Genomic DNA, 24949 nt, shown 5'->3' with positions numbered 1-24949 from the left:
GTGGATTTTATCACATAAGGAGTTTTTGTGGCACTCACTTACCTGTGTACCCTCCTTAACAGACTGGACTGGGGCACATTGTCAAAAGATCTTCGGAAACCTAGGAAGATGAAGTCTGTCTCTTGCCTTCATCCACGATGTACGGGATGTCATGTGAGAAAATGGCAAACAGAGGTAGGCACGATCGATGCTTTCTCAAACTGTGCTGACCTTTGGGCAGAAGCTTTGTCCGTCTCAGGGAAATTTGTTGTATTCAAACTGAGAATATGTTTAAGAATTCTGCAGAAAACCGATGGTAAGGATATTGGTCTGTAATATTGCGGATCTTTTCTTTTACCATTCTTATGTACAGGCGTCACCGGCGCTTTTTCCCCCGTCGCTTGGGACTTGGCGCTGGGGGAGAGATTCGCGATAAATGGAAGCTAGGTAAGGGGTCAGTGCCACAGAGTGCTATTTTTAAAACAGAACTGGGATTCCATCAGGATCTGGAGACTTATTTGCTTTCAGTTCTTTCAGTTGTCTCTCAGTGAGGCTTCTTACTATGTTCTTCATATGGGAGTCTACGCGATGGCCAAACGACGGTGTGTTTGTACGATTTGCCTCCGTGAGCGATCTCTTACATGTGAAATTTAAAACTTTGGCTTTACTTTTTCTGTCGTCTACTGCCACACCAGAGTGGTCAACGGGTGACTGGATAGAAGCCTTCCACCCGCTCAGCGATTTTACTTAGGACTAGAATTTTTTCGGGTTCTCGGCAAGATCTCCCACTAAGGTACGACGGTGGTAGTTATACGCTCCGTGCATTGATCCTTTTACAGAAGCACGAGTTTCTACTGGATGGTACAAGCAAAAAAGTCTTTTAAACTTGGGCTCTAAAATGCGAAACTTAATATCTATGAGCACTTCGTCATCTTTGATACTGTGAATTAAATTATTCTACACCAACCTCTTTGCTTTCAATATTTTGAAAGTCGGTAGTAAGGACAAAAACAGGAAAATAATGAACAGTGAATATGGGTTCTAGAATGCATACCTTAACAGCTACGAGCACTTGTTTATCTTCCCTATTGTGGAACAGATCTCTCCTTCTGGAAAGAACGTACTCTTAGCTGTTAGGGTATGAATTTTAGACCACATCTTTACTGAAAAACTTTTTCTCGTTTTGTACGTACTGCCTCCTCTCAAAGTATGGCAAGCAGAGAGCTCAAAAGTCTGCAGTGATAGAGCACAGAATGAGCATCAACGAAGGCCACACATTTGCTTTTGAATAGCCGAAGCCGGCCGCGGTGGCCGTGCGGTTCTAGGCGCTGCAGTCCGGAACCGCGGGACTGCTACGGTCGCTGGTTCGAATCCTGCCTCGGGCATGGATGTGTGTGATGTCCTTAGGTTAGTTAGGTTTAAGTAGTTCTAAGTTCTAGGGGACTGATGACCTAAGATGTTAAGTCCCATAGTGCTCAGAGCCATTTGAACCATTTCTGAATAGTCGAAGGTGCTGTGCCACGCTGACGGGTTCTGGGATTCGCTTGTCAGAAGGGCGGTAGAAATGAGTCGCTGCTACAGGTGAGTGTTTAAGAAAAGCATGTACCAATTCTGTCTGCGTATACAATGTGGTAAGATTTGTGTGCAGGTGCGAGAAGATGATTTAAATGTTTGTGTAACCTGTATCTGAGATAGAGCAAAGGAACAAGTCCCGTATTCACCTAGTGGAATGTGGGAAACCTCCTAAAAGCTATAAGGGGATTATGAATGCCCGTTTTCTCGGGAGCTATCCAAGATAATAAAACAAAGCCGTGCCAGGCTATTGAGTCATATCTTATACATATTCCGGTCTACTATCAAGTGTGTAACTTTGTTAGGAAAAAACACACGAAATTTTTATGAAAGTTCTTAAAAATTTATGTAATCTTTATCTTTGTAGATCCACATAAACATAATACAGCTGTCAATAATAAATGAAGTTTTAGAGCTATAGCTTAAATATTTTATGAGAGTGCGAAACATTTGTAAAAGAAGTAGTTTTTCAGAAATCGCACCTGATAGTTGAAGTAAAGGAAAATTTACTGCTGAATGAAGAGACAGCCTAAAAGCCTCCAGCTGTGAAATCTTTATCTTCTTCAGTATCAACTAGACGCAGTCTCTTTCTTCGTCTGAGGGATCTTGCGGCTTTTGTTGTTCAAATGGTTCAAATGGCTCTAAGCACTATGGGACTTAACATCTGAGGTCTTCAGTCCTCTAGACTTAGAACTAATTATACCTAACTAACCTATGGACATCACACACATCCATGTCCGAGGCAGGATTCGAACCTGCGACCGTAGCAGCCGCGTGTTTCCGGACTGAAGTGCCTAGAACCGTTCGGCCACAGCGGCCAGCTTCTGTTGTCTTTTTGACCATAATTTCTGCTTTGGAGACTCGCTGTCTATCCAGATCTCGTAGGAATGCTTCTGTATTATCGCCAAACTTAATTTCAAATTGCTTTAGAACCGTTATTCTACTTGCATTTCCATAACTGAAGGTGATCACAGCATCGTTGACCCCAACCGTCAGTGTCTTCCAGTCACAAATACGTTTCTTGCAACTAGGTCCATACAACACTGTTGAAAGACTCATTTACATTTTGAGTTTTTCCTGTGAAGCATTTCTTCAGAAGATCTGGGTGTGTTACGCTCTATATATTGACTTTATTACTGCTCCAACAGCTTCAGGGATGGTTTTTCCATGGGTATATTTGGTTACTGCTGCTTCACATTTGTGAACAGTTGTCTAGTGGCTTCTCTTAACTTGATGTCTTGACGAAAAACGTTACCCATACTGCTTTCCTCATTCTTCCAGGTTGTCTGTATTCTTTCTAAAGGCTTGGCCATAGTATTCACTTGGCTGATCGACTGTTTTATCAGCCACACGTCCTCTAATAGTCTTGCTATCTTCAAACTTTTTGCTAGAAAAGTTCTGCCTGATTTTACGCAGTTGAGTACCCATTCGTTTCTGCACATGACAGAAACTTCTTAACTTTATCGGTATTAGGTCATTATAGGGCCTGCTATCAATCACTGATCTATGTGTAAAACGTCTCCTTCGGAAAATTAAGAAAGACTGTACTGATAAACCTCTTACGTTATTTGATTTTCAAACAGATGAGCAAAACTGAACGTACTCAGAAATTTCTCTCTTTACTTATTTTGATCATCACTAAACTAACACACAATATTTTTAGCGCAACGCAACCCGACTTTCAATAATCCCCAAAAAATAATGGCCCTAACTAACATTAACCTATACTTTTCATGAATCACTTACCTCACAAAAATCTTCGTTACTAGATCTACTGCAATGCAGCGAACGCCAATGCTGCCAACTAAATTAAAGATTCTAACTACTGAAGGCACTAACTACTGATAGGCATAGTTAGCAAATGAAAGATCTTTATAGAGAACAAACAATGTATTTACCTTAATAAGTCATCATATATACACTCCTGGAAATTGAAATAAGAACACCGTGAATTCATTGTCCCAGGAAGGGGAAACTTTATTGACACATTCCTGGGGTCAGATACATCACATGATCACACTGACAGAACCACAGGCACATAGACACAGGCAAAAGAGCATGCACAATGTCGGCACTAGTACAGTGTATATCCACCTTTCGCAGCAATGCAGGCTGCTATTCTCCCATGGAGACGATCGTAGAGATGCTGGATGTAGTCCTGTGGAACGGCTTGCCATGCCATTTCCACCTGGCGCCTCAGTTGGACCAGCGTTCGTGCTGGACGTGCAGACCGCGTGAGACGACGCTTCATCCAGTCCCAAACATGCTCAGTGGGGGACAGATCCGGAGATCTTGCTGGCCAGGGTAGTTGACTTACACCTTCTAGAGCACGTTGGGTGGCACGGGATACATGCGGACGTGCATTGTCCTGTTGGAACAGCAAGTTCCCTTGCCGGTCTAGGAATGGTAGAACGATGGGTTCGATGACGGTTTGGATGTACCGTGCACTATTCAGTGTCCCCTCGACGATCACCAGTGGTGTACGGCCAGTGTAGGAGATCGCTCCCCACACCATGATGCCGGGTGTTGGCCCTGTGTGCCTCGGTCGTATGCAGTCCTGATTGTGGCGCTCACCTGCACGGCGCCAAACACGCATACGACCATCATTGGCACCAACGCAGAAGCGACTCTCATCGCTGAAGACGACACGTCTCCATTCGTCCCTCCATTCACGCCTGTCGCGACACCACTGGAGGCGGGCTGCACGATGTTGGGGCGTGAGCGGAAGACGGCCTAACGGTGTGCGGGGCCGTAGCCCAGCTTCATGGAGACGGTTGCGAATGGTCCTCGCCGATACCCCAGGAGCAACAGTGTCCCTAATTTGCTGGGAAGTGGCGGTGCGGTCCCCTACGGCACTGCGTAGGATCCTACGGTCTTGGCATGCATCTGTGCGTCGCTGCGGTCCGGTCCCAGGTCGACGGGCACGCGCACCTTCCGCCGACCACTGGCGACAACATCGATGTACTGTGGAGACCTCACGCCCCACGTGTTGAGCAGTTCGGCGGTACGTCCACCCGGCCTCCCGCATGCCCACTATACGCCCTCGCTCAAAGTCCGTCAACTGCACATACGGTTCACGTCCACGCTGTCGCGGCATGCTACCAGTGTTAAAGACTGCGATGGAGCTCCGTATGCCACGGCAAACTGGCTGACACTGACGGCGGCGGTGCACAAATGCTGCGCAGCTAGCGCCATTCGACGGCCAACACCGCGGTTCCTGGTGTGTCCGCTGTGCCGTGCGTGTGATCATTGCTTGTACAGCCCTCTCGCAGTGTCCGGAGCAAGTATGGTGGGTCTGACACACCGGTGTCAATGTGTTCTTTTTTCCATTTCCAGGAGTGTATATCAGTCACGATATCCAGTATTACAGATTTACCCTTTCTGATGGACACACGTTCAGATCGTCCGCTCTCAAAATTCTGCCATCTCTCTCCCCACATACACCACTGCTGGCGGCTCACCTCCAACTGCGCCATTCGGGAGGACGACGGTTCAATCCCGTCTCCGGCCATCCTGATTTAGGTTTTCCGTGATTTCCCTAAATCGCTTCAGGCTAATGCCGGGATGGTTCCTTTGACAGGGCACGGCCGATTTCCTACCCCATCCTTCCCTCACCCGAGCTTGCGCTCCGTCTCTAATGACCTAGTTGTCGACGGGACGTTAAACAATAATCTCCTCCTCTTCCTCCTCCCTCCAACTGCGCGAAGTGGCCGTGCGGTTAAAGGCGCTGCAGTCTGGAACCGCAAGACCGCTACGGTCGCAGGTTCGAATCCTGCCTCGGGCATGGATGTTTGTGATGTCCTTAGGTTAGTTAGGTTTAACTAGTTCTAAGTTCTAGGGGACTAATGACCTCAGCAGTTGAGTCCCATAGTGCTCAGAGCCATTTGAACCATTTGAACCAACTGCGCAACGCTACGCGCTGTTAACAGCCAACTGCCCAACACTACAACAGCGAATATTCCAACAATGCCAACCGGCCACAGACTGCACACAGCGCAGCCAGTGATTTTCATACAGAGCGCTACGTGACTTTATCAACATAAAAACCTAAACAGCCTACTTACCCATTCGTTTCTGCACATGACAGAAACTTTTTAACTTTATCGGTGTTAGGTCATCATAGGGCCTGCTATCAATTACTGATCTATTTGAATTGGAATCACCATCAACAACGAATTTAGCACAGCGAACCTCACACTATTCTTGAGAGTGCTGAAAGATCTTCACAGCTGAGGTGATTTACATTCGTCCATTGGATCACACAGACTTATTCCTGACAGTTGTGTCCACGCAATTGTTTCTTATCAGTAGTGGTACCCACTTTTGTACATCCATGGCAATGTTTTCACAATATTTCATCAACAAGCACCTTCCAGGTATCAAAGATGAAACGCGCCTTACAAAACGTGGATGATACCATGCGTTATACCACGAACAGGAAGATATGTCACATGAAAATACAGTATAATTCTAAGTTTTAGTCTTCTTCGTCTTCCTCTCCCTCTCCCTTTCTGCTAGACAGAGCAGATAAGTGGTTATTAGCTTCTCACCTAAACAGTGAGTTTGTTGTTGTTGTGGTCTTCAGTCCTGAGACTGGTTTGATGCAGCTCTCCATGCTACTCTATCCTGTGCAAGATTCTTCATCTCCCAGTACCTACTGCAACCTACATCCTTCTGAATCTGCTTAGTGTATTCATCTCTTGGTCTCCCTCTACGATTTTTACCCTCCACGGTGCCCTCCAATGCTAAATTTGTGATCCCTTGATGCCTCAAAACATGTCCTACCAACCGATCCCTTCTTCTAGTCAAGTTGTGCCACAAACTTCTCTTCTCCCCAATCCTATTCAATACCTCCTCATTAGTTACGTGATCTACCCACCTTATCTTCAGCATTCTTCTGTAGCACCACATTTCGAAAGCTTCTATTCTCTTCTTGTCCAAACTAGTTATTGTCCATGTTTCACTTCCATACATGGCTACACTCCATACAAATACTTTCAGAAACGACTTCCTGACACTTAAATCTATACTCGATGTTAACAAATTTCTCTTCTTGAGAAACGCTTTCCTCGCCATTGCCAGTCTATATTTTATATCCTCTCTACTTCGACCATCATCAGTTATTTTACTCCCTAAATAGCAAAACTCCTTTACTACTTTAAGTGTCTCATTTCCTAATCTAATTCCCTCAGCATCACCCGACTTAATTTGACTACATTCCATTATCCTCGTTTCGCTTTTGTTGATGTTCATCTTGTATCCTCCTTTCAAGACACTGTCCATTCCGTTCAACTGCTCTTCCAAGTCCTTTGCTGTCTCTGACAGAATTACAATGTCATCGGCGAACCTCAAAGTTTTTACTTCTTGTCCATGAATTTTAATACCTACTCCGAATTTTTCTTTTGTTTCCTTTACTGCTTGCTCAATATACAGATTGAATAACATCGGGGAGAGGCTAAAACCCTGTCTCACTCCTTTCCCAACCACTGCTTCCCTTTCATGCCCCTCGACTCTTATAACTGCCACCTGGTTTCTGTACAAATTGTAAATAGCCTTTCGCTCCCTGTATTTTACCCCTGCCACCTTCAGAATTTGAAAGTGAGTATTCCAGTTAACATTGTCAAAAGCTTTCTCTAAATCTACAAATGCTAGAAACGTATGTTTGCCTTTTCTTAATCTTTCTTCTAAGATAAGTCGCAAGGTCAGTATTGCCTCACGTGTTCCAACATTTCTACGGAATCCAAACTGATCTTCCCCGAGGTCGGCTTCTACCAGTTTTTCCATTCGTCTGTAAAGAATTCGCGTTAGTATTTTGCAGCTGTGACTTATCAAACTGATAGCTCGGTAATTTTCACATCTGTCAACACCTGCTTTCTTTGGGATTGGAATTATTATATTCTTCTTGAAGTCTGAGGGTATTTCGCCTGTCTCATACATCGTGCTCACCAGATGGTAGAGTTTTGTCATGACTGGCTCTCCCGAGGCCATCAGTAGTTCTAATGGAATGTTGTCTACTCCCGGGGCCTTGTTTCGACTCAGGTCTTTCAGTGCTCTGTCAAACTCTTCACGCAGTATCTTATCTCCCATTTCGTCTTCATCTACATCCTCTTCCATTTCCATAATATTGTCCTCAAGTACATCGCCCTTGTATAAACCCTCTATATACTCCTTCCACCTTTCTGCCTTCCCTTCTTTGCTTAGAACTGGGTTGCCATCTGAGCTCTTGATATTCATACAAGTGGTTCTCTTCTCTCCAAAGGTCTCTTTAATTTTCCTGTAGGCAGTATCTATCTTACCCCTAGTGAGACAAGCCTCTACATCCTTACATTTGTCCTCTAGCCATCCCTGCTTAGCCATTTTGCACTTCCTGTCGATCTCATTTTTGAGACGTTTGTATTCCTTTTTGCCTGCTTCATTTACTGCATTTTTATATTTTCTCCTTTCATCAATCAAATTCACTATTTCTTCTGTTACCCAAGGATTTCTATTAGCCTTCGTCTTTTTACCTACTTGATCGTCTGCTGTCTTCACTACTTCATCCCTGAGAGCTACCCATTCTTCTTCTACTGTATTTCTTTCCCCCATTCTTGTCAATTGCTCCCTTATGCTCTCCCTGAAACTCTCTACAACAGTGACTTGGCATCACTTAATTCCAGTAAGGTGGATGTAAAGGAATTATGGGCAAAGTTTAAGCATATTGTAAATCATGGTCTCTAGAGTTACGTGCCTAGTAAGTGGATAAAGGATGGCAAAGACTCACCATGATCTAATAAAGAAATTCGGCGGATGCTGAGGAAAGATCTGGCAGAGAACACGAGAAAACTTCGATCTTGCTTAAAATCGCTGGATGGGTGTAAGGCTTCCATTGACTCCCATGTTGATCAGTCTGCTGCAGCGGTTGAAGATTGCAAATCGAAAGCCGAAGTTTTAAATTTCACTTTCAAGAAATCGATCACACGTACCGTCATTTGGTCGTCGGACAGACTCCAGTACAGACGACATAGTAATAAGGATCATTAGCGTAGAGAAATAACTGAATAATTGGAAAGCAAATAAATCACCAGGTCCGGATGGAATCCCAGTTCTGTTTTACAAAGAGTGCTCTACGGCATTCGCCCACTACCTGGCGTGCATTTATCGTGAATTTCTAGCCCAGCACAAAATCTCAAGCGACTGGAAAAAAGCGCAGGCGACTCCAGTATATAAGAAGATAAAAGAACGGATCCCCAGAATTACAGGCAAATATCCCTAACTTCTATTTGCTGCAGAATCCTTGATTATATTCTCAGTTCGAACATAACAAAATTTCTTGAGACTGTGAAGCGTATGTTCGTAAAACAGCAATTTTTTGGAAAGTGTCACTGATGCGAAACTCAGCTTGCCCTTTACTCACATGATATACTGAGAACTACGAGTGACATGCAACAGACAGATTCTATATTTCTGGATTTCCGAAAAGCATTTGTCACGGTGTCCCATTGGAGGCTGTTAACGAAGGTGCGAGCATATGGAGTAAGTTTACAGATATGTGAGTGGTTCGGAGACTTCTTAAACAATATAAACCGGTGTGGTGTCCTCGACGGTGGGTGTTTATCAGAGAAAAGGATATCGCCAGGAATGCCCCAGGGAAGTGTGATAGGATCGCTGTTGTTCTCTATACACACAAATGATTTGGCGAACCGTGTGGGCAGCAATCTGCGGTTGTTAGCTGATGATGCCGTGGTGTACGGTAAGGTGTCGAAGTTGAGTGACTTTAGGGAGATACAAGACTACTTAAGCCAAATTTCCAGTTGGTGTGATGAATGGCAGATAGCCCTAAATGTGGAAAAATGTAAGTTAATGCGGGTGAGTAGGAAGATCAAACCTGTACCGTTCGGATACAGTTTTACTAACGTTCTGCTTGCCACAGTCAAGTCGTTTAAATATCTGGACGTAACACTGCATAGCGATATGAGGTGGAACGAGAATGTGAGAACTGTGGTAGGGAAGGCGAATGGTCGACTTCGGTTTATTGGGAGATTTTAGGAAAGAGTGTTTCACCTGTAAAGGAGACCACATGTAGGTCGCTGGTGCGACTTTTTCTTGATTATTGCAGGTCGGATTGAAGGAAGACATCGAAGCAATTCAGAGGCTTTGTTACCGACACTTTCGAACAACGTGTAATTGTTACTGAGATGCTTCGGGAAACCAGATTGGAATCCCTGGAAGCCGGCCGTTGGTGCCCGAGCGGTCCTAGGCGCTTCAGTCTGGAACCGCGCGACCGCTACGGTCGCAGGTTCGAATCCTGCCTCGGACATGGATGTGTGTGATGTCCTTAGGTTAGTTAGGTTTAAGTAGTTCTAAGTTCTAGGCGACTGATGACCTCAGATGTTAAGTCCCATAGTGCTCAGAGCCATTTTTGAATCCCTGGAGGGAAGACGACATTCCTTTCGGGTAACACTATTGAGAAAATTTAGATAATCGTCATCTGAAACTGATTGCATTACGATTCTGCTGCCACCAATGTACATTTCGCGTAAGGACCACGATGAGATTATAAGAGAAATTACGTCTCACACGAAGGCTTATAGATATCCGTTTTTCCTTCGCTCTCATTGCGAGTGCAACAGGCAAGGAACAGGCTAGTAGTGGTACAGGGTACCCTTCGCCACACACCGTACGGTGACTTGCGGAGTATGTATGTACCGGGTGATCAAAAAGTTAGTATAAATTTGAAAACTGAATAAATCACGGAAAAATGTAGATAGAGAGGTACAAATTGGCACACATGCTTGCAATGACAAGGGGTTTTATTAGAACCATAAAAATACAAAAAAGTCCGACAGGTCAGAATAGCAATAGTTAGCATAACAAAGTAAGACAAAGCAAAGATGATGTTCTTTACAGGAAATGCTCAGTATGTCCTCCATCATTCCTCAACAATAGCTGTAGTCGAGGAATAATGTTGTGAACAGCACTGTAAAGCATGTCCGGAGTTCTTTCGCACGTCTAGCAATATGGGGTGGAGCACCATCCTGAATTTTGGTTCTAATAAAACCCCATGTCATTCCAAGCATGTGTGTCAATTTGTACCTCTCTATCTACATTATTCGGTGGTTTATTAAGTTTTTAAATTTATACTGACTTTTTGATCACCTGGTAAATGTATATGAAAAAAATGGTTCAAATGGCTCTGAGCAATATGGGACTTAACTTCTGAGGTCATCAGTCCCCAAGAACTTAGAACTACTTAAACCTAAGTAAGCTAAGGACATCACACGCATCCATGCTCGCGGCAGGATTCGAACCTGCGACCGTAGATGAACCAATGCAGCAGGATGTTTACTCTAGAACAACGTAAGTCATCGCCTTCAAGAGCAAACAGTTCATAAGGTAACTTGTAATAGGGCAAGTGCTATGGCACCTACAAAAATTACTTGTAGAATAAATTATTTCAAAATAAATTAAAAATACTAACAAAGTTAATGAAACTTACGTCAAATTAAAGCGAAAACTCCAACAACAACTTTTCTTGAAAAAACTAAAGACCTACATATTATAACTACACGACTTTTTGTACTCCTCTTAATCCAACGAGCGGTGTGATCCGTGGCTGCCGCACCTCCCAGTCCTGGGAGAGGTCGCGTAAACACCCCCGGCTAACCAGGGGGTTTGGAAGTACAGCCGACGATCTTGTCAGTCGAGCTTAGCATGGGATGCGGTGTTAGTAAAATTACTTGGGGAAAGCTCTGATGTGAGAGCGGTGAAGGCAGCGAGCGGAATAGACAAGTAGCACCATGACTCACGACCACACCGCCGTCCACCCTGCCAGGACGTCTCTACCCCACCCTCCGCGATGTTTCTTCCGGAGGCTGGGGACTGCCCGTAGGGCTCTCAGTGGAGCAGTCTTGGGCCCAGCAGCTATATATAAATGAATGAAATGGATAAACCGACACGTCCCTTGAAGATGACGAACAGGAGACTCTTGAAACGTTGCGACAATATGACGTAAAGATACGGCTGATAACCCTCGAATATACCATCAATTGATACTCTGCATTGATTTCACATAATAAAAACCATATTACTGACGCTGACATGTTGAACAGCAAATAAGGATAAAAAACAATGCACTTAGTTATCGACTTTTTATCGTTTTAGTCATAAACAACGCTTCTTACACTGCTTATTTTAAATAAATTTATTTTGGTCAGGAATTTTGAACATCTGATTGGCTGTGACCCAGCCACCGTACGCTATTTAATTACAGGACGTAGATACAGCCACTTCGGATGCACAAACTTTTTGTCATTTGACCACGGTTTCGATTGCAGTGGCGCAATCTTCATCAGAATAAAAAGTTACATGGAATACCTGAAATCACACCATGGTTTAAAACGTCTGAGCAGACATTTCAAACCATGATGTGATTACATGTATTCCATGTAACTTTTTATTCTGATGAAGATTGCCGTACAGCAATCGAAACCATGATCAATTAAGACAATTTTGTGCAACCGAAGTGGCTTTATATACGTCCTGTAATTATTTTGGTCACTTTAGAAGTGAAGTATTCATACCTTTCGGACTGACAGTTCTAACAACCCTACCACAACAAAGGTAAAAATTTTAATAACGATTGTGGTATTGCTCACGCTGCTAAATACTGTATTATCGGGCAACAACAGTCATATTATGTGGCAAGTGTCATTAGAGCACAGTTAATAGTCATTTCATGTAATAATGAAAAAACTAGGCACTCATCTTTTTGTGTTTCCCACGTTGGCCTCATCGTAAAATCATGGCTCAATCGTTGAAAATCTAGGTGGTTATGATTCCAAGCTCGGATGCAAAAAGGCCTAGGTTTTATTCTGCTATATTCAAAAGTTTTATAGATGCGCTTCACAAACAACTCTTGAAGATTACACCTTTCAAAGTTAGCACAATAGTGATGTAAAAAAAAAAATTAATCAGCACTCCGAATTTAAGTTACACTTCCTGTTAATTGCTTTTATTGCAATATCACGTAAACACAAAACATCACTTCACAATACAAAACATACTTGAAAACATCCTCATCACAGTCACTGTTAAAGTTCACATCTTATAAGCTGACTACGTTATGCGTCTTTCCAACATGACGTCCAAGACTTGACTTTCTCAACGTCCGTCTCTCTAACAACTTAACAACTAACTAACTATCGCTTACGCCCCCAAAAATCAGAGTTACAAGTACGCTAAAGATCATAGTGACAAAAGAAAGAATACACATAAGAATAATATCATTGCAATATAAACATATCGATGTATCAAAAGTGAAATCAAATCTGAATGTTGTCTCAGAAACATGTTAAGTAGTTGGCGAAGAGTTCTCGGGCTGTTAAGTAGTTAACAGTAGAATATTACTGATATCGAGAGGTTCAGGTGAGGTACCATAATGGTTACGTAATTCAAGTACCAGTACACAGTATAATTATTTATTATAAATTACTTAAAAAATCGTTTTAGAGCTTTTTAGTTTATTGAAACAATAGTCTAAATTCTTCTTCTTCTTTTTTAACCATACTGATCTGCTTTCTGATTCAGTCTGTCCTTTCATCTCTTGTTGCAGAACAGTATGTATTTGATTCCTCTTCTTTGGTATGCCTGTCTTCTGGATGGTTTCGACTGGACGCTCCATTTTACCCTGCCTTGTGTTTCTCCCATAACATTCGAAAGAGTTCATCACTTATTACTGACATATACCATTCCAGGTCTTCTTCGTCTTCCTCTCCCTCTCTTATCTGCAATCTTTCCTTCATTCACTCTTCCTTATTTCTTCTGTTCTTTTCCCCATTCGTCATTTCGGCTGTCCATTGTACTGTAAGTACACCTCCTGAAAAAAAAGTGAAGTACCCGAGGACATGTTCGGATGTCAATGCAGTCTGCTTCAGAAGTGACGGTCAATAATTCACACATGGAAAGTACAGGCCAAAAGTAGCTAAAAAGCTCCTATTAAGATGGGATTGCAAATCAACCGTTGTCGAGGTAAACTCCCCTGGATACCGCGATATTCATGTTGGTATCTCGAAGTTTGGTATCGACTATATTTGTTTACGTACTCGCAACTACCACCGTACTCTGCGCCGTTCCGGCATCACAATTAGTTACGAACGTGAAGGCGCCATGGACAGAGGTTACGCCAATGAAGAGTACGCTGACATGCACTTCATGTATGGCAAAGCGAATGACAGCGCCCTTGAGGCTGCACGTTTGTATGAAGAAGCTTTTCCTCTCTACACGCAGCCCGAGAGGCGTACATTTAGCGGGTTACATCAGCGCCTTGGGGAAACCGGGAGTTCCGCAGATTCATAAAGCCGATGCTGAGAAAAGGGTGTTACGCGTTGTACACGAACGTCCGAGTACTGAGTACTTCAACGAGGAGGACTGCTACCCAATAGCGTGTCATGAGTTATATCGGTGTGTGCAAGCCCTCAATGATGCAGACTTCCCTCCTAGAGAGAATTTATGCCAATGGGTGCAACAGCAGTGTACACTGAATCTCCTGTTTGTAAGCAGTGTTCTGTTTGTGGATGAGGCTGGATTTAGCTGTGACAGTACTTTTAACTACCATAACTGTCACATTAGGGCCGATGTCTATCCTAATGCAACACACGTACGACGGCATCAGCAGCGTCATTCGTTGAACGTCTGAGAAGGACTGCACTATTGGACCACACTTCCGAGCACAGAGACTAACCGGACAGTAGTACATGCGGGTTCTGTGGCCTGTAATTCCAGATGTACATGATGATGTACTGAACTAACGCCTGAACATATGGTTCATGCATGACGGTGCTCCAGCACATTTTCATTTACGAGTGCACTGGCTTCTGACTTGGACGTATGGTCAACATTGGACAGGTAGAGGAAGACCAGTGTCATGGCCCCCAAGTTCTCCGGATCTAAATCCCATGGATTCCCATGTGTGGGGTCATGTCAAAAGACTGGTCTACGTTACCGAGGTCAACTCTCTTGATAAATTAGGCTTGCGGATTGAAGCACTTTCCAGAGTTTATAGAATTCCACAGGACTGCCTGAGAGGATTCGCCACTCACTTCGCAGAAAAGGCCAATGTTGCACTCAGTCGCATGGACCACATTTCGAACACATGCTTTAATGTTTAGGGATGCCATCAGTTCCTAGACGCTGATGAACCACAACAAGACGGTGTTGTAACACGATAACTGTTGATTTGTGGACCCATGTTTATCGGCGCTTTTTAGCTACTTTTGGCGTGTACTTTCAATGTGTGCATTATTGACCATCACCTCTAAAATACCCTATACAGCTCCGTACGCATATACACCATCGGTGGGTATGTAAATGATTAGAGCTGGAATTCCCTGGGACAGGTAAAACGTTCACCAGAGCGTACTAGTGTTGTTCGGGTTGTTATCAACCCTGGTAGGATGTATTAGGGGCGTGAACAGCGTCAGATGTTGAGTGACCCCTTTGAAGGACACGGAGGTGCCGCGTACTTTTGTGAGACTGCGCGTTCAATATCTGACAGAATTTGATAGAGGCCTCATTGTGGGTCTCGATTTGGTCGGCTGCTCTAACCGTGCAATATCCAGAGTTGAGGGGCATTCAGATGTGACAGTGACCCATTCTGGACTGCATGGGAACGTGCGGACAGCAGGTATGCTCGTGCCAAAGGTTCTAGTCCACCACATCTGACTACCATTAGAGAGGATCGCCGTATGCTACACCAAGCACATCTTCAACCATTCATATCTGAGTCTATCACGCAAGAACGAGTAATGGACTCCCTGCCAACATTCTGTGTAATCTTGCACCATTGGTTTCCAAATTGCAACTCCCAAACTAGGGAATCACCATACATAGTCGGCCATTAACAACACAAAGTGACTAGGATGCATTGAATGCTGATGAACGTTGTCGTATTGTGCTTAGCGACGTATCGTGGTTTCGCACTAACCCACATCACCATCGTCAGCGAGTATTGCGGCGACCTGGTGAGAAATACCGTTCTTCCAATGTTTTGGAGAGGCATACCGGTGTACCTCTTGTTGTCGTGATGCGGGGAGACATCAGCTACAACTTCAGGTCGCGGTTGGTACTGACTGAGGCAGTTCTTACGGCACAACGGCGTGTCCCGTACATCCTGCGTCCTCATGCGTTACCTTTTATGCAACAGTGCCATTACTGAACAGAACAATGCTCGTTCATACATAGCACGTCTCTCAATGATCTATCTGCGATGCGACTACGATCCCCAGATCTGTTCCCGTTAGAACGTATGTGGGACCAGCTCTGACTTCAACTCTATCTCAGTGACAGTGTGGATCATACGAAGTTGTCGACTAGCTTGCCTCAGAAGACTATACATCATCTTTTCGACACCCTCTCCGACAGTATCAGCGCATGTATTGATGCCAAATAGGGGTGGAACATCATACTTGCAAGGGGATTCACACTTCCGACTTCTTGACTATATTTAGTAATTAATGAAATAATATCGCATACCCTCTCAACCTGTAAAGTTTCATTTCATTGCCTTCTCTCCTTCTGAATGCTCAAGCAGTATTCTCGGATACCACATTTCAGAACTATTAATTATCTTCCATTCCGACTTTTGGTATTTCGCTACTTTGTAATACTACACTCCTCAGAAAACACTTGGCAGATCTCTGTCTTAGTTCTGCGAGAATTCGTTTTCATGTCAACAAACCGTTCACCATTCCGAAAACTCTGTTGCACGTATGTTCTACTTCCTACTTCCTACACTCAACTTTCCTTCTTTGTAACAAGCTTTCTAACTAACTAAGTAATTTTATCACTTTTGTTGACTGTTGTTAACAACGAGATACGCAACTATTGAATTTTTTTTTCAGTGAACACATGTGCGCAGTGGGGCGATCACTCTGTTGCAGAAATAACACAAAAGCTGCTAGACTCAGCGGTCATGTACCAAATAGTTTTATCTTGTGACTTCGGTTTTACATATCTTATGTAAAAGAATGACCAGGAGAGCAGTTGTTTCTTAATTTTGTGACAATGATTTTATATCAACTGGTCTGCTTCATGTATCGTTATATCCAAATGGTTCATAAATGTTAATCTACATTCAGATCCGATGATGGCACCTTTAATGTGATGATACCCGTTATCCAGTAAACATTATTTAAGCGATCTTGGCTTTTGAATTATTTCTATGATTTTTTTTTTTTATGCGCTGCGGGCCGAAAGCTTCTTGATTGGAAGCGTCCTGAAGATGGTTAGATTGTTAGCCGAAGCTAGTAATCAATCTAAATAAAGAACATGTCATGTGTGATCTTGACTTCATGGATTTTCAGTCTCAACATAAATAAAAATAAATTAAATAATTTTACTTGTTGCAGTGATGGTTTGACGGAATCTTGATGTGTGCTGTTTCTCATCTCTGACGTCATTCCAATATGTATACTCATTGCATATTCTCTCCCAGCCATTACGATGCGCTCTACCACAATTTTTAGTGTGTCTGCATCATCCAACACTGCTTGATCCTCCGTAAACAATATTTTTATCCTTTCTCTGTCAAATATCGCGCCTCTTTCGTCCATTTGATCATTGGGAATCCTTCCAACGTTTATTTGTTTATTGCAGAGTTTCACAACCAGTCTTCTGTCCTTTAAGACTACAACAGTATGTTTCAAGGGCTTCAAGATGACCCTCCAGTGAATACTGCGGAACGTCTTCTCCCAATCGACATAACATGTGTACGTATTTCTGTTAGCATCTATCATTCTTGGTCCAATCGTTCTCTACCATCCAAAAACGTTTTCGATTTCGTTTTCCGAATCGAAATTGACTCATCCCCACGTTTACCTCAATTTTATTTATAATCAAAGTACGAGCTTACGCACTACCCTCGTAAAGCGGTGTATGAAATTAATTGTGCTGTAAGGATTGCATTCTTTGGCTTTGTATGTACTTCGTGAAGCTAGTGGATTAGTTTAAAACTTCAGGGCAAACGACCTCATGACACTAACAAAGCTGGTCAGTCTGGATATCCCTTCATTTCCCAAAGTCTTCAGGACCTCAGCAATTTGCCTCCTCATTATGAGATTGGTAATGGCTTTGTCCACATCATATCGCAAAATATTTGATTCATGGTACATTTTATGACATAACATTTCATAGTTCGGTCTTACTCATGTATGGCCTCTTTATAGTTCATACAAATATTCAGCAAAATACTTTTTGTTCTGTTCTAGGAACATTGTTATATTTCCCTTTTTATTGAGTAGACCCCCAGTTTTTCCTCACTTTTTGTGGAGCGATGTTTGTTAGGTACATTAACTTTCTGCACATTTTTTCTAATTTATCTTCCATTTACAGTTGTCCACTTTCCTTATACAGGCGTTTCATCCATTTCTCGCTGGCATAAATATTTATTCTTATTAGTTCATGATTTAACTGTAATTAGAGTTTTTTCTTTCATTTTTTAGGTTAATCCATTTTATGTAACGTACACCATCTAATCAGTTAGTACCTAATTTTTTCCTTCTTTAATTCTCCAAAGCTTTGAGATTTCTGTTTTTCAAAAAAATGGCTCTGAGCATTATGGGACTAACATCTGAGGTCATCAGTCCCCTATACTTAGAACTACTTAAACCTAACCAACCTAAGGACGTCACACACATCCATGCCCGAGGCAGGATTCGAACCTGCGACCGTAGCAGCAGCGCGGTTCCGGACTGAAGCGCCTAGGATCACTCGGCCACAGCGGGCGACTTTCTATTTTTAATAGCCTTCAACTCTTCTGGTACGCTGGCACTTTCTGCTTAACTCTCTTGTTGTTCTTCAGTGGTCTGAGACTACGGCTTACATCCTTCAGGGAAAAACTTAACCGCATCTAATTTTTTTACCAAATGTTATCATTGAACATGCCTTCGCTTAGATCGTACATCTGTCTCCAGCAAATTATGATCCGCAGCAACATTTGCTTCAGGGTAGATGTAAGCTATTTTGATAATGATTTTGAATCTATTTGGCGCATCTATTTAAAAAAATACAAGCAGTCTAGGTAAGTAGGTTGCTGTTTCCAAGTCCATGAACCATGAACATTTTTAATTCTGTGTAGACCTGGCCTCCACGGGATAATGAGCATAGTGTAGCATGGCCAAACCGTGCAAATTTTTTTGCATGGAATAATGAGACATTGTGAGGTGAACCACATTTCCTACTCCTTCAAGCAGATTTTAGTCAATACAATGTCCACCTGTCGATTGCCTGTTAATAGTTTGCTAAATATGTACTTTTCAAATAAACTTTTTAACGAACTGCATCCGCGAAGAGCCGGCCGGTGTGGCCGTGCGGTCTAGGCGCTTCAGTCTGGAACCGCGTGACCGCTCCGGTCGCAGGTTCGAATCCTGCCTCGGGCATGGATGTGTGTGATGTCCTTAGGTTAGTTAGGTTTAAGTAGTTCTACGTTCTAGGGGACTGATGACCACAGATGTTAAGTCCCATAGTGCTCAGAGCCATCCGAGAAGAATGACTGATAGTCTAGGTTTGGGGCGCTGAGTGTGTGAATAATGTTTGCCAGCACTCACCTTGAGGTTGCTCATGCGCTTCATGAGCGCAACGGCCTCGCAGGTGGAGGACACGTTGGTGACGGTGGCGGTGCGGAGGTCCGCGTCGAACCGCACAGTGGCGGCCACGTGGAAGAACACGGACACCTTGCTGGCGAGCTCGGCAGCGTCATCTGGGCTGATCCCCAGTCCCGGCTGAGTGCAGTCGCCCGCTATGGGCACCACCTTACGGAGGTAGTCCGGGCAGGCCTTGCGAGCCTCACTGAAGATCTGTAAACAGCACAAGTGAAACACTAGGAGCCCAGTATACTCCGTGTAGGTTGCTCAGCAAAAATCCTATTTGCAAGAATCTAAAACCTCGTTTGAGTACTTTACATACTGCCGGTCTATGTGGTGACATTTATTCCTTCACCGTTATTTGCGACACTGCCGACAAAATGCATAAACACGTAGCCTTACTTGCAGCGCCGTCCGGTGTGGCTGAACGGTTCTAGGCGCTTCAGTCTGGAACTGCGCTACCGCTACGGTCTTAGGTTCGAATCCTGCCTCGGGTATGCATGTGTGTGATGTCTTTAGGTTAGTTAGGTTTAAGTAGTTCTAAGTTCTGATGACCTCAGATGTTAAGTCCCATAGTGCTCAGAGCCATTTGAACCATTTGCACCTTACTTGCAGTACAATTCCGTTTCACAACAAAAAAGACCCGTTGTTATCCCTACAATCGAAATCCATGTCAATAGTGCATGGTATTTTGGTCCATTCTTTCCGAAGAAACTGTCCCAGTTACCCCAGAGGAGCGTGGAAATTAGGCCTGAATCTTTCAGTTAATGTGGTAACTGAGAAATTTTTCGTAAGCGCTAGCACTTACCCTTCCTTTAAGGACCAATGTATGTCTCTACAAAATTTTTAATAGGACTGTGAAAATCATTACAGAAACTGCACCAACCTTCACGCTCGAAAACATAAGAAGACGACATCATTATCATTTTCTTGGCCTTTGTCCCACTTCAACGCGGTGTCTGCCATGTTACTACGGATTTGGCAATATTAGTGTCAGAGGGCGGCGGGATGCCCTTCCTGGGACGGAAGTAGTGTGCCCCAGCTGTCTGCATCTAGTGCAAGCCAAGAAATAGTGTGAACGTTTTCAAATGTCTGCGAGTCGTATAACTGAGGTGGGACATGGGGACCAGCCCGGTATTCGCCTAATGGGATGTGGAAAACCGCCTAAAAACCAAATCCAGGTCCTCATTGTTAATAGCCCGCAGCTCGTGGTCGTGCGGTAGCGTTCTCGCTTCCCGCGCCCGGGTTCCCGGGTTCGATTCCCGGTGGGGTCAGGGATTTTCTCTGCCTCGTGATGACTGGGTGTTGTGTGATGTCCTTAGGTTAGTTAGGTTTAAGTAGTTTTAAGTTCTAGGGGATTGATGACCATAGATGTTAAGTCCCATAGTGCTCAGAGCCATTTGAACCATTTCATTGTTAATACACCAGGCAGATTCGACCCGGCGCCACCACGTCCACCGGAGTCCGGGAAACAGCGCATTAGTGCTCTCGGCTAACGTGGCGGGTCATAAGAACGCCACATATGTAGTACATTTATACAAATTTTGCCTTTTTCAGAGTAAGCAATCAGTAGCTTTGGGACAGTAGTCTTATTACCTGTGACGGTCGCGTTCCTGGAGCGACCTTGGAGCTACTTTGGCAGAATTTTCAAGCGATTGTGAGATGGTTTATCTCCCTGAAAGCATAAATCTGCCATGGATTTTCGTATAGTTCGATGGACGATGGGAAATGTAGCAACATAAACGATCTCCATACACCAGTGAACCGAACCCGTGCCAGTAGCGTAAACGATACATTGTTAACTAGAGGTATCCATTTTATCACGTGCTTTTCGAAGCATACAGCTGAAATGTTTCGCATCTGGAGGAGGAACTTGTTTTTGACTCGGCTACAGGTAACAGATTTCAAATGTCTGTGCAGCAGTGTTGCGGAGTTCTGTCTTCAGTTGACGAACATTTCCATAGTATGCAGATCACATCCATCACTCGAGAGTGGAGTTCCGGTTATGGAACCTCATGGCAGGTTAGTTCACCCAGTGAGCAAATGCTGGGAGGATCGTGAATCGTCCCTGGGCAGCTTGAACGGTAACAGCATTGCCAATGAAAATCAAGGTACCCAATTCGAGTCCCAGTTCAATACACAGTTTTAATCTGCCAGAACGTTTCGCGTCCTTTGTACTCCTTCATAAACTGACTTCAACGAGTGCTTCGATTATACTGCTATTTATAGCGAAAAGAAGACCTATTCTGCAGTATCTAGAAGAAGGGAACCATACTCCTTATTCTTCTTGCGACCCCACCTTCCAAGAATTCTGTTCCAACAGCTGTTCCTGATTTTTGGATTATGCGTAAAATAATTAATCATGCTCGAGCAGTCCACGGGTGTACTGTCGGTCCATAGTGTACAACGGTCAAAATATTTCGGCGATCAGACATGCCGCCATCGTCACGCAACTTGAGCTGGCAATTTCCCTCAAGCAGTGAAAAATATTCAGTGAAATAGAGTCAACACATTTGTAAGAAAGCACATTCAAGATTTTAAGTAACGTTAGAGGTACTCTATACAACGCTCTATAGACGACAAACTAAGCAACAGACATACAGAAGCTTTTATGAAACACTAGTAAACCCAGCAATATTTCACAAGTGCAAGGCAGGGGGAACTCTGGTCACTGAGAACTGAGGGCGGAGTCCTGACCCATCGCTGGCGGGTTTCTCTTTCGATGTCGGGTCTCAGGGGCCAAAGCGATGGGCAGACGCTATTTTTACAATGACTGGGGGCAATTTTCTCATAAAAGCTTCATGTTTTGGGCAATAACGCGCCAGCCTTGCACCACGGCTGTACCATTTTTTGAGATGTTTCGGACAAATGGTCGCCGAGCTCCACAAGATAGCCAACAAAACGGCGCCACAAGCAGCAACCCAATTAGAATATTCTGTTGTCGCCTGTCGCCAGAAAGCTTCCCGAAGTCCTGGAGGTGGCTATGATAGGTTTCTCGACTGTTATGACAGCACACGTTTGCTGTTACCGTCGAGAATTAGCAGGAAGCAACAGTACTGGCGTCTACGTTGTCGAAGTATGCAGTGGGATTCTATACGAATTTGCTGTAAGGCCATAATTGGCGAAAGTTTTCTTCATCGGCGACGACTGGCCAAGTTCTCGCAGGGCAGAGCAGTTGTTCTCTGCACACAAGGCACAAGTCAATTTGAGGTTGTTGGTTCCTAGCGACCACAGGACTCAGCTGTGTACTTTGCTACGATTAAGGCAGAGGAATTTGATTCACAGTTTCATTTGTACAGCTACCTTGACACTTAGCTTTTTCGCTCTCACGCTTCGATCTGTCTCCAAGGTGGAGTCCATATCCATGCATCAGAGCCGCACACAAATAGCAGCTGTCTTAATGATGCTGATTTTCGCTGTGTTGCCGGTGTTAACCGCAGCTCTGGCCTGTAGGGTTTCAGTTAATTTTTTAGCTGCTCTAAAATTCGGATTGAGATTTCTCAGCAGGGCATTTGCAGAACCGCTTTGCCTCCTTAGGTGATATTGTGCTACTGCTTCTCATTACCCACTTATTTATCGATATTATACATGTCACATGTTCACTTTACTATACGTTTCACATGTTCACTTTGCTCCTTTTTCTCCTCCGTTCTCCTAGTAGAGAAGGACACTAGATTCCTTGCAGTGTCGTTCGTACTAGGTTCTTGCCACAACTCTATGAAATGAGGACTACTTACATGCTTGGTTTACGTTAACATATGTGATAGTTCCTTTTACAGATTCTTGACCAATTTTGGGTATGGTTTAAAGAAAATAAATGAAACTGTAAATTTCTAGGACGGAATTCGTCTGTTAAACAGTCACACTTACCAGTGTATTTTCCCATCATCATTTTTGGATGGGAACTTCGATCGAATAACTTAATGAATAAATTATATGGTAGGATTTATATCAGAATCCTCGTAAGATTGTGTTACATGTCTTGTGTAGATTCAATGTAAGTCCATCTGGGTGTGATTTGCGTAACATTGCGATTCTGCCACCAATATTTGCCAGTTTCCACATTGGCGACCCTGTCGGGATTCCTACCCTATGGATCACATGGATACAATTTAGTTTCTTTTTCTCTCCCTCATCAGTTAGCTGAATTTTTTCTTTTAGCCCAGAGTAGATTTTAGTTGGTTGCACCTAAGTGCAATCTTTATGTTTTCTATATCTTTTATTTAGCAAGTTATCTTTCATGGTGACTCAAGATTCATAATGACTGTCGTAAATCAACACTGTTCGAAGAACATCGTTAACTTGTGTATGATTTCTATTTGAGTATGTGTTATTCCTGGAAGCGAAAAGTTTCTTTGATTACTATCTCGAGAAAATAATGGTAGATTATAGGATTTGATACTGCATTAATTAGTGTCGTTTATGTAGTTGTAGTGTCATTTAGTTCTGAATGCTGACAAGAAGTAAGGCTGTTAACGGATGCAAATCATACAAAATCTAATCTGTTGAAGCCATTGTAATAATCCAGAATCGACTGCAAAAGAAAAAAGTCGAACATTCATACATCCATAATAGTGCACTAGAATCCAGTGTAGCATCCTAGTATATGAAACCCAGAATCTTGTTTTACCTTTTCTTAGAGAGAGGGAAAGAAAAAGAGAGAAAATAAGTAAAAGATGAAAGGAAGCAGAAAGAAAGAGGGAAAAGAAGACCAAGGAATTTCATAAGGAAATTTTCGAGGTGGAGAAAAAGATTAATGAGACAGAGCAGAGAAGAGACGAGTCAGAAAACGTGCGAGATGTAAACTAAAAAACTTGTCAAGCGAATTTTCACTGAAGTTAGCAAACTCAAGGAAAAGATTCATCTTGTGGTGTTGCAGTTCTTCTTCTTATGTCTGTGCTTGTTATGAAAACAGGTGGAGGAATTCCGCCTTATGCAAGACACATTTTCAGTTTAGTTTTACCCAGACATGATTCAGCACTTTTCGTGCGATCTTCAGTGGGTTATTTTTTATTTTCTTACTGTGAAATCGTTATTGCATATTAACATTTAGCGAAGCTTTTGGTACTTAATCGCTTACATTTATGAATGAAAAATTGTTGTAAAATATTATACACAATTTGTTCATAGTTCACAGTTGACACATGTATTAACGACCTAACGCACTGTGTGTTGTTTATAACATTGTGCCTAAAGTTATACACTCCTGGAAATTGAAATAAGAACACCGTGAATTCATTGTCCCAGGAAGGGGAAACTTTATTGACACATTCCTGGGGTCAGATACATCACATGATCACACTGACAGAACCACAGGCACATAGACACAGGCAACAGAGCATGCACAATGTCGGCACTAGTACAGTGTATATCCACCTTTCGCAGCAATGCAGGCTGCTATTCTCCCATGGAGACGATCGTAGAGATGCTGGATGTAGTCCTGTGGAACGGCTTGCCATGCCATTTCCACCTGGCGCCTCAGTTGGACCAGCGTTCGTGCTGGACGTGCAGACCGCGTGAGACGACGCTTCATCCAGTCCCAAACATGCTCAATGGGGGACAGATCCGGAGATCTTGCTGGCAAGGGTAGTTGACTTACACCTTCTAGAGCACGTTGGGTGGCACGGGATACATGCGGACGTGCATTGTCCTGTTGGAACAGCAAGTTCCCTTGCCGGTCTAGGAATGGTAGAACGATGGCTTCGATGACGGTTTGGATGTACCGTGCACTATTCAGTGTCCCCTCGACGATCACCAGTGGTGTACGGCCAGTGTAGGAGATC

The 24949-nt window shown here is 43.4% G+C and overlaps 1 protein-coding gene across 1 annotated transcript in view; it reads right to left on the bottom strand.

Moving 5' to 3' along the window:
• LOC124545305 (fatty acyl-CoA reductase 1-like) overlaps positions 1-24949 on the bottom strand; it is a 233108-nt gene that overhangs the window by 137594 nt on the left and 70565 nt on the right. The window contains exon 3 of the mRNA XM_047124202.1: positions 19131-19379. Coding sequence (XP_046980158.1) covers positions 19131-19379 — 249 coding nt within the window. The remainder of the gene's footprint in view (positions 1-19130; positions 19380-24949) is intronic.

The sequence above is a fragment of the Schistocerca americana genome, chromosome 8, assembly GCF_021461395.2.
Source record: "Schistocerca americana isolate TAMUIC-IGC-003095 chromosome 8, iqSchAmer2.1, whole genome shotgun sequence".
In the NCBI taxonomy this organism is placed as follows: domain Eukaryota; kingdom Metazoa; phylum Arthropoda; class Insecta; order Orthoptera; family Acrididae; genus Schistocerca; species Schistocerca americana.
Note: the sequence above shows the minus strand (reverse complement) of the source record. Positions and strands in the feature narration are given on the sequence as shown.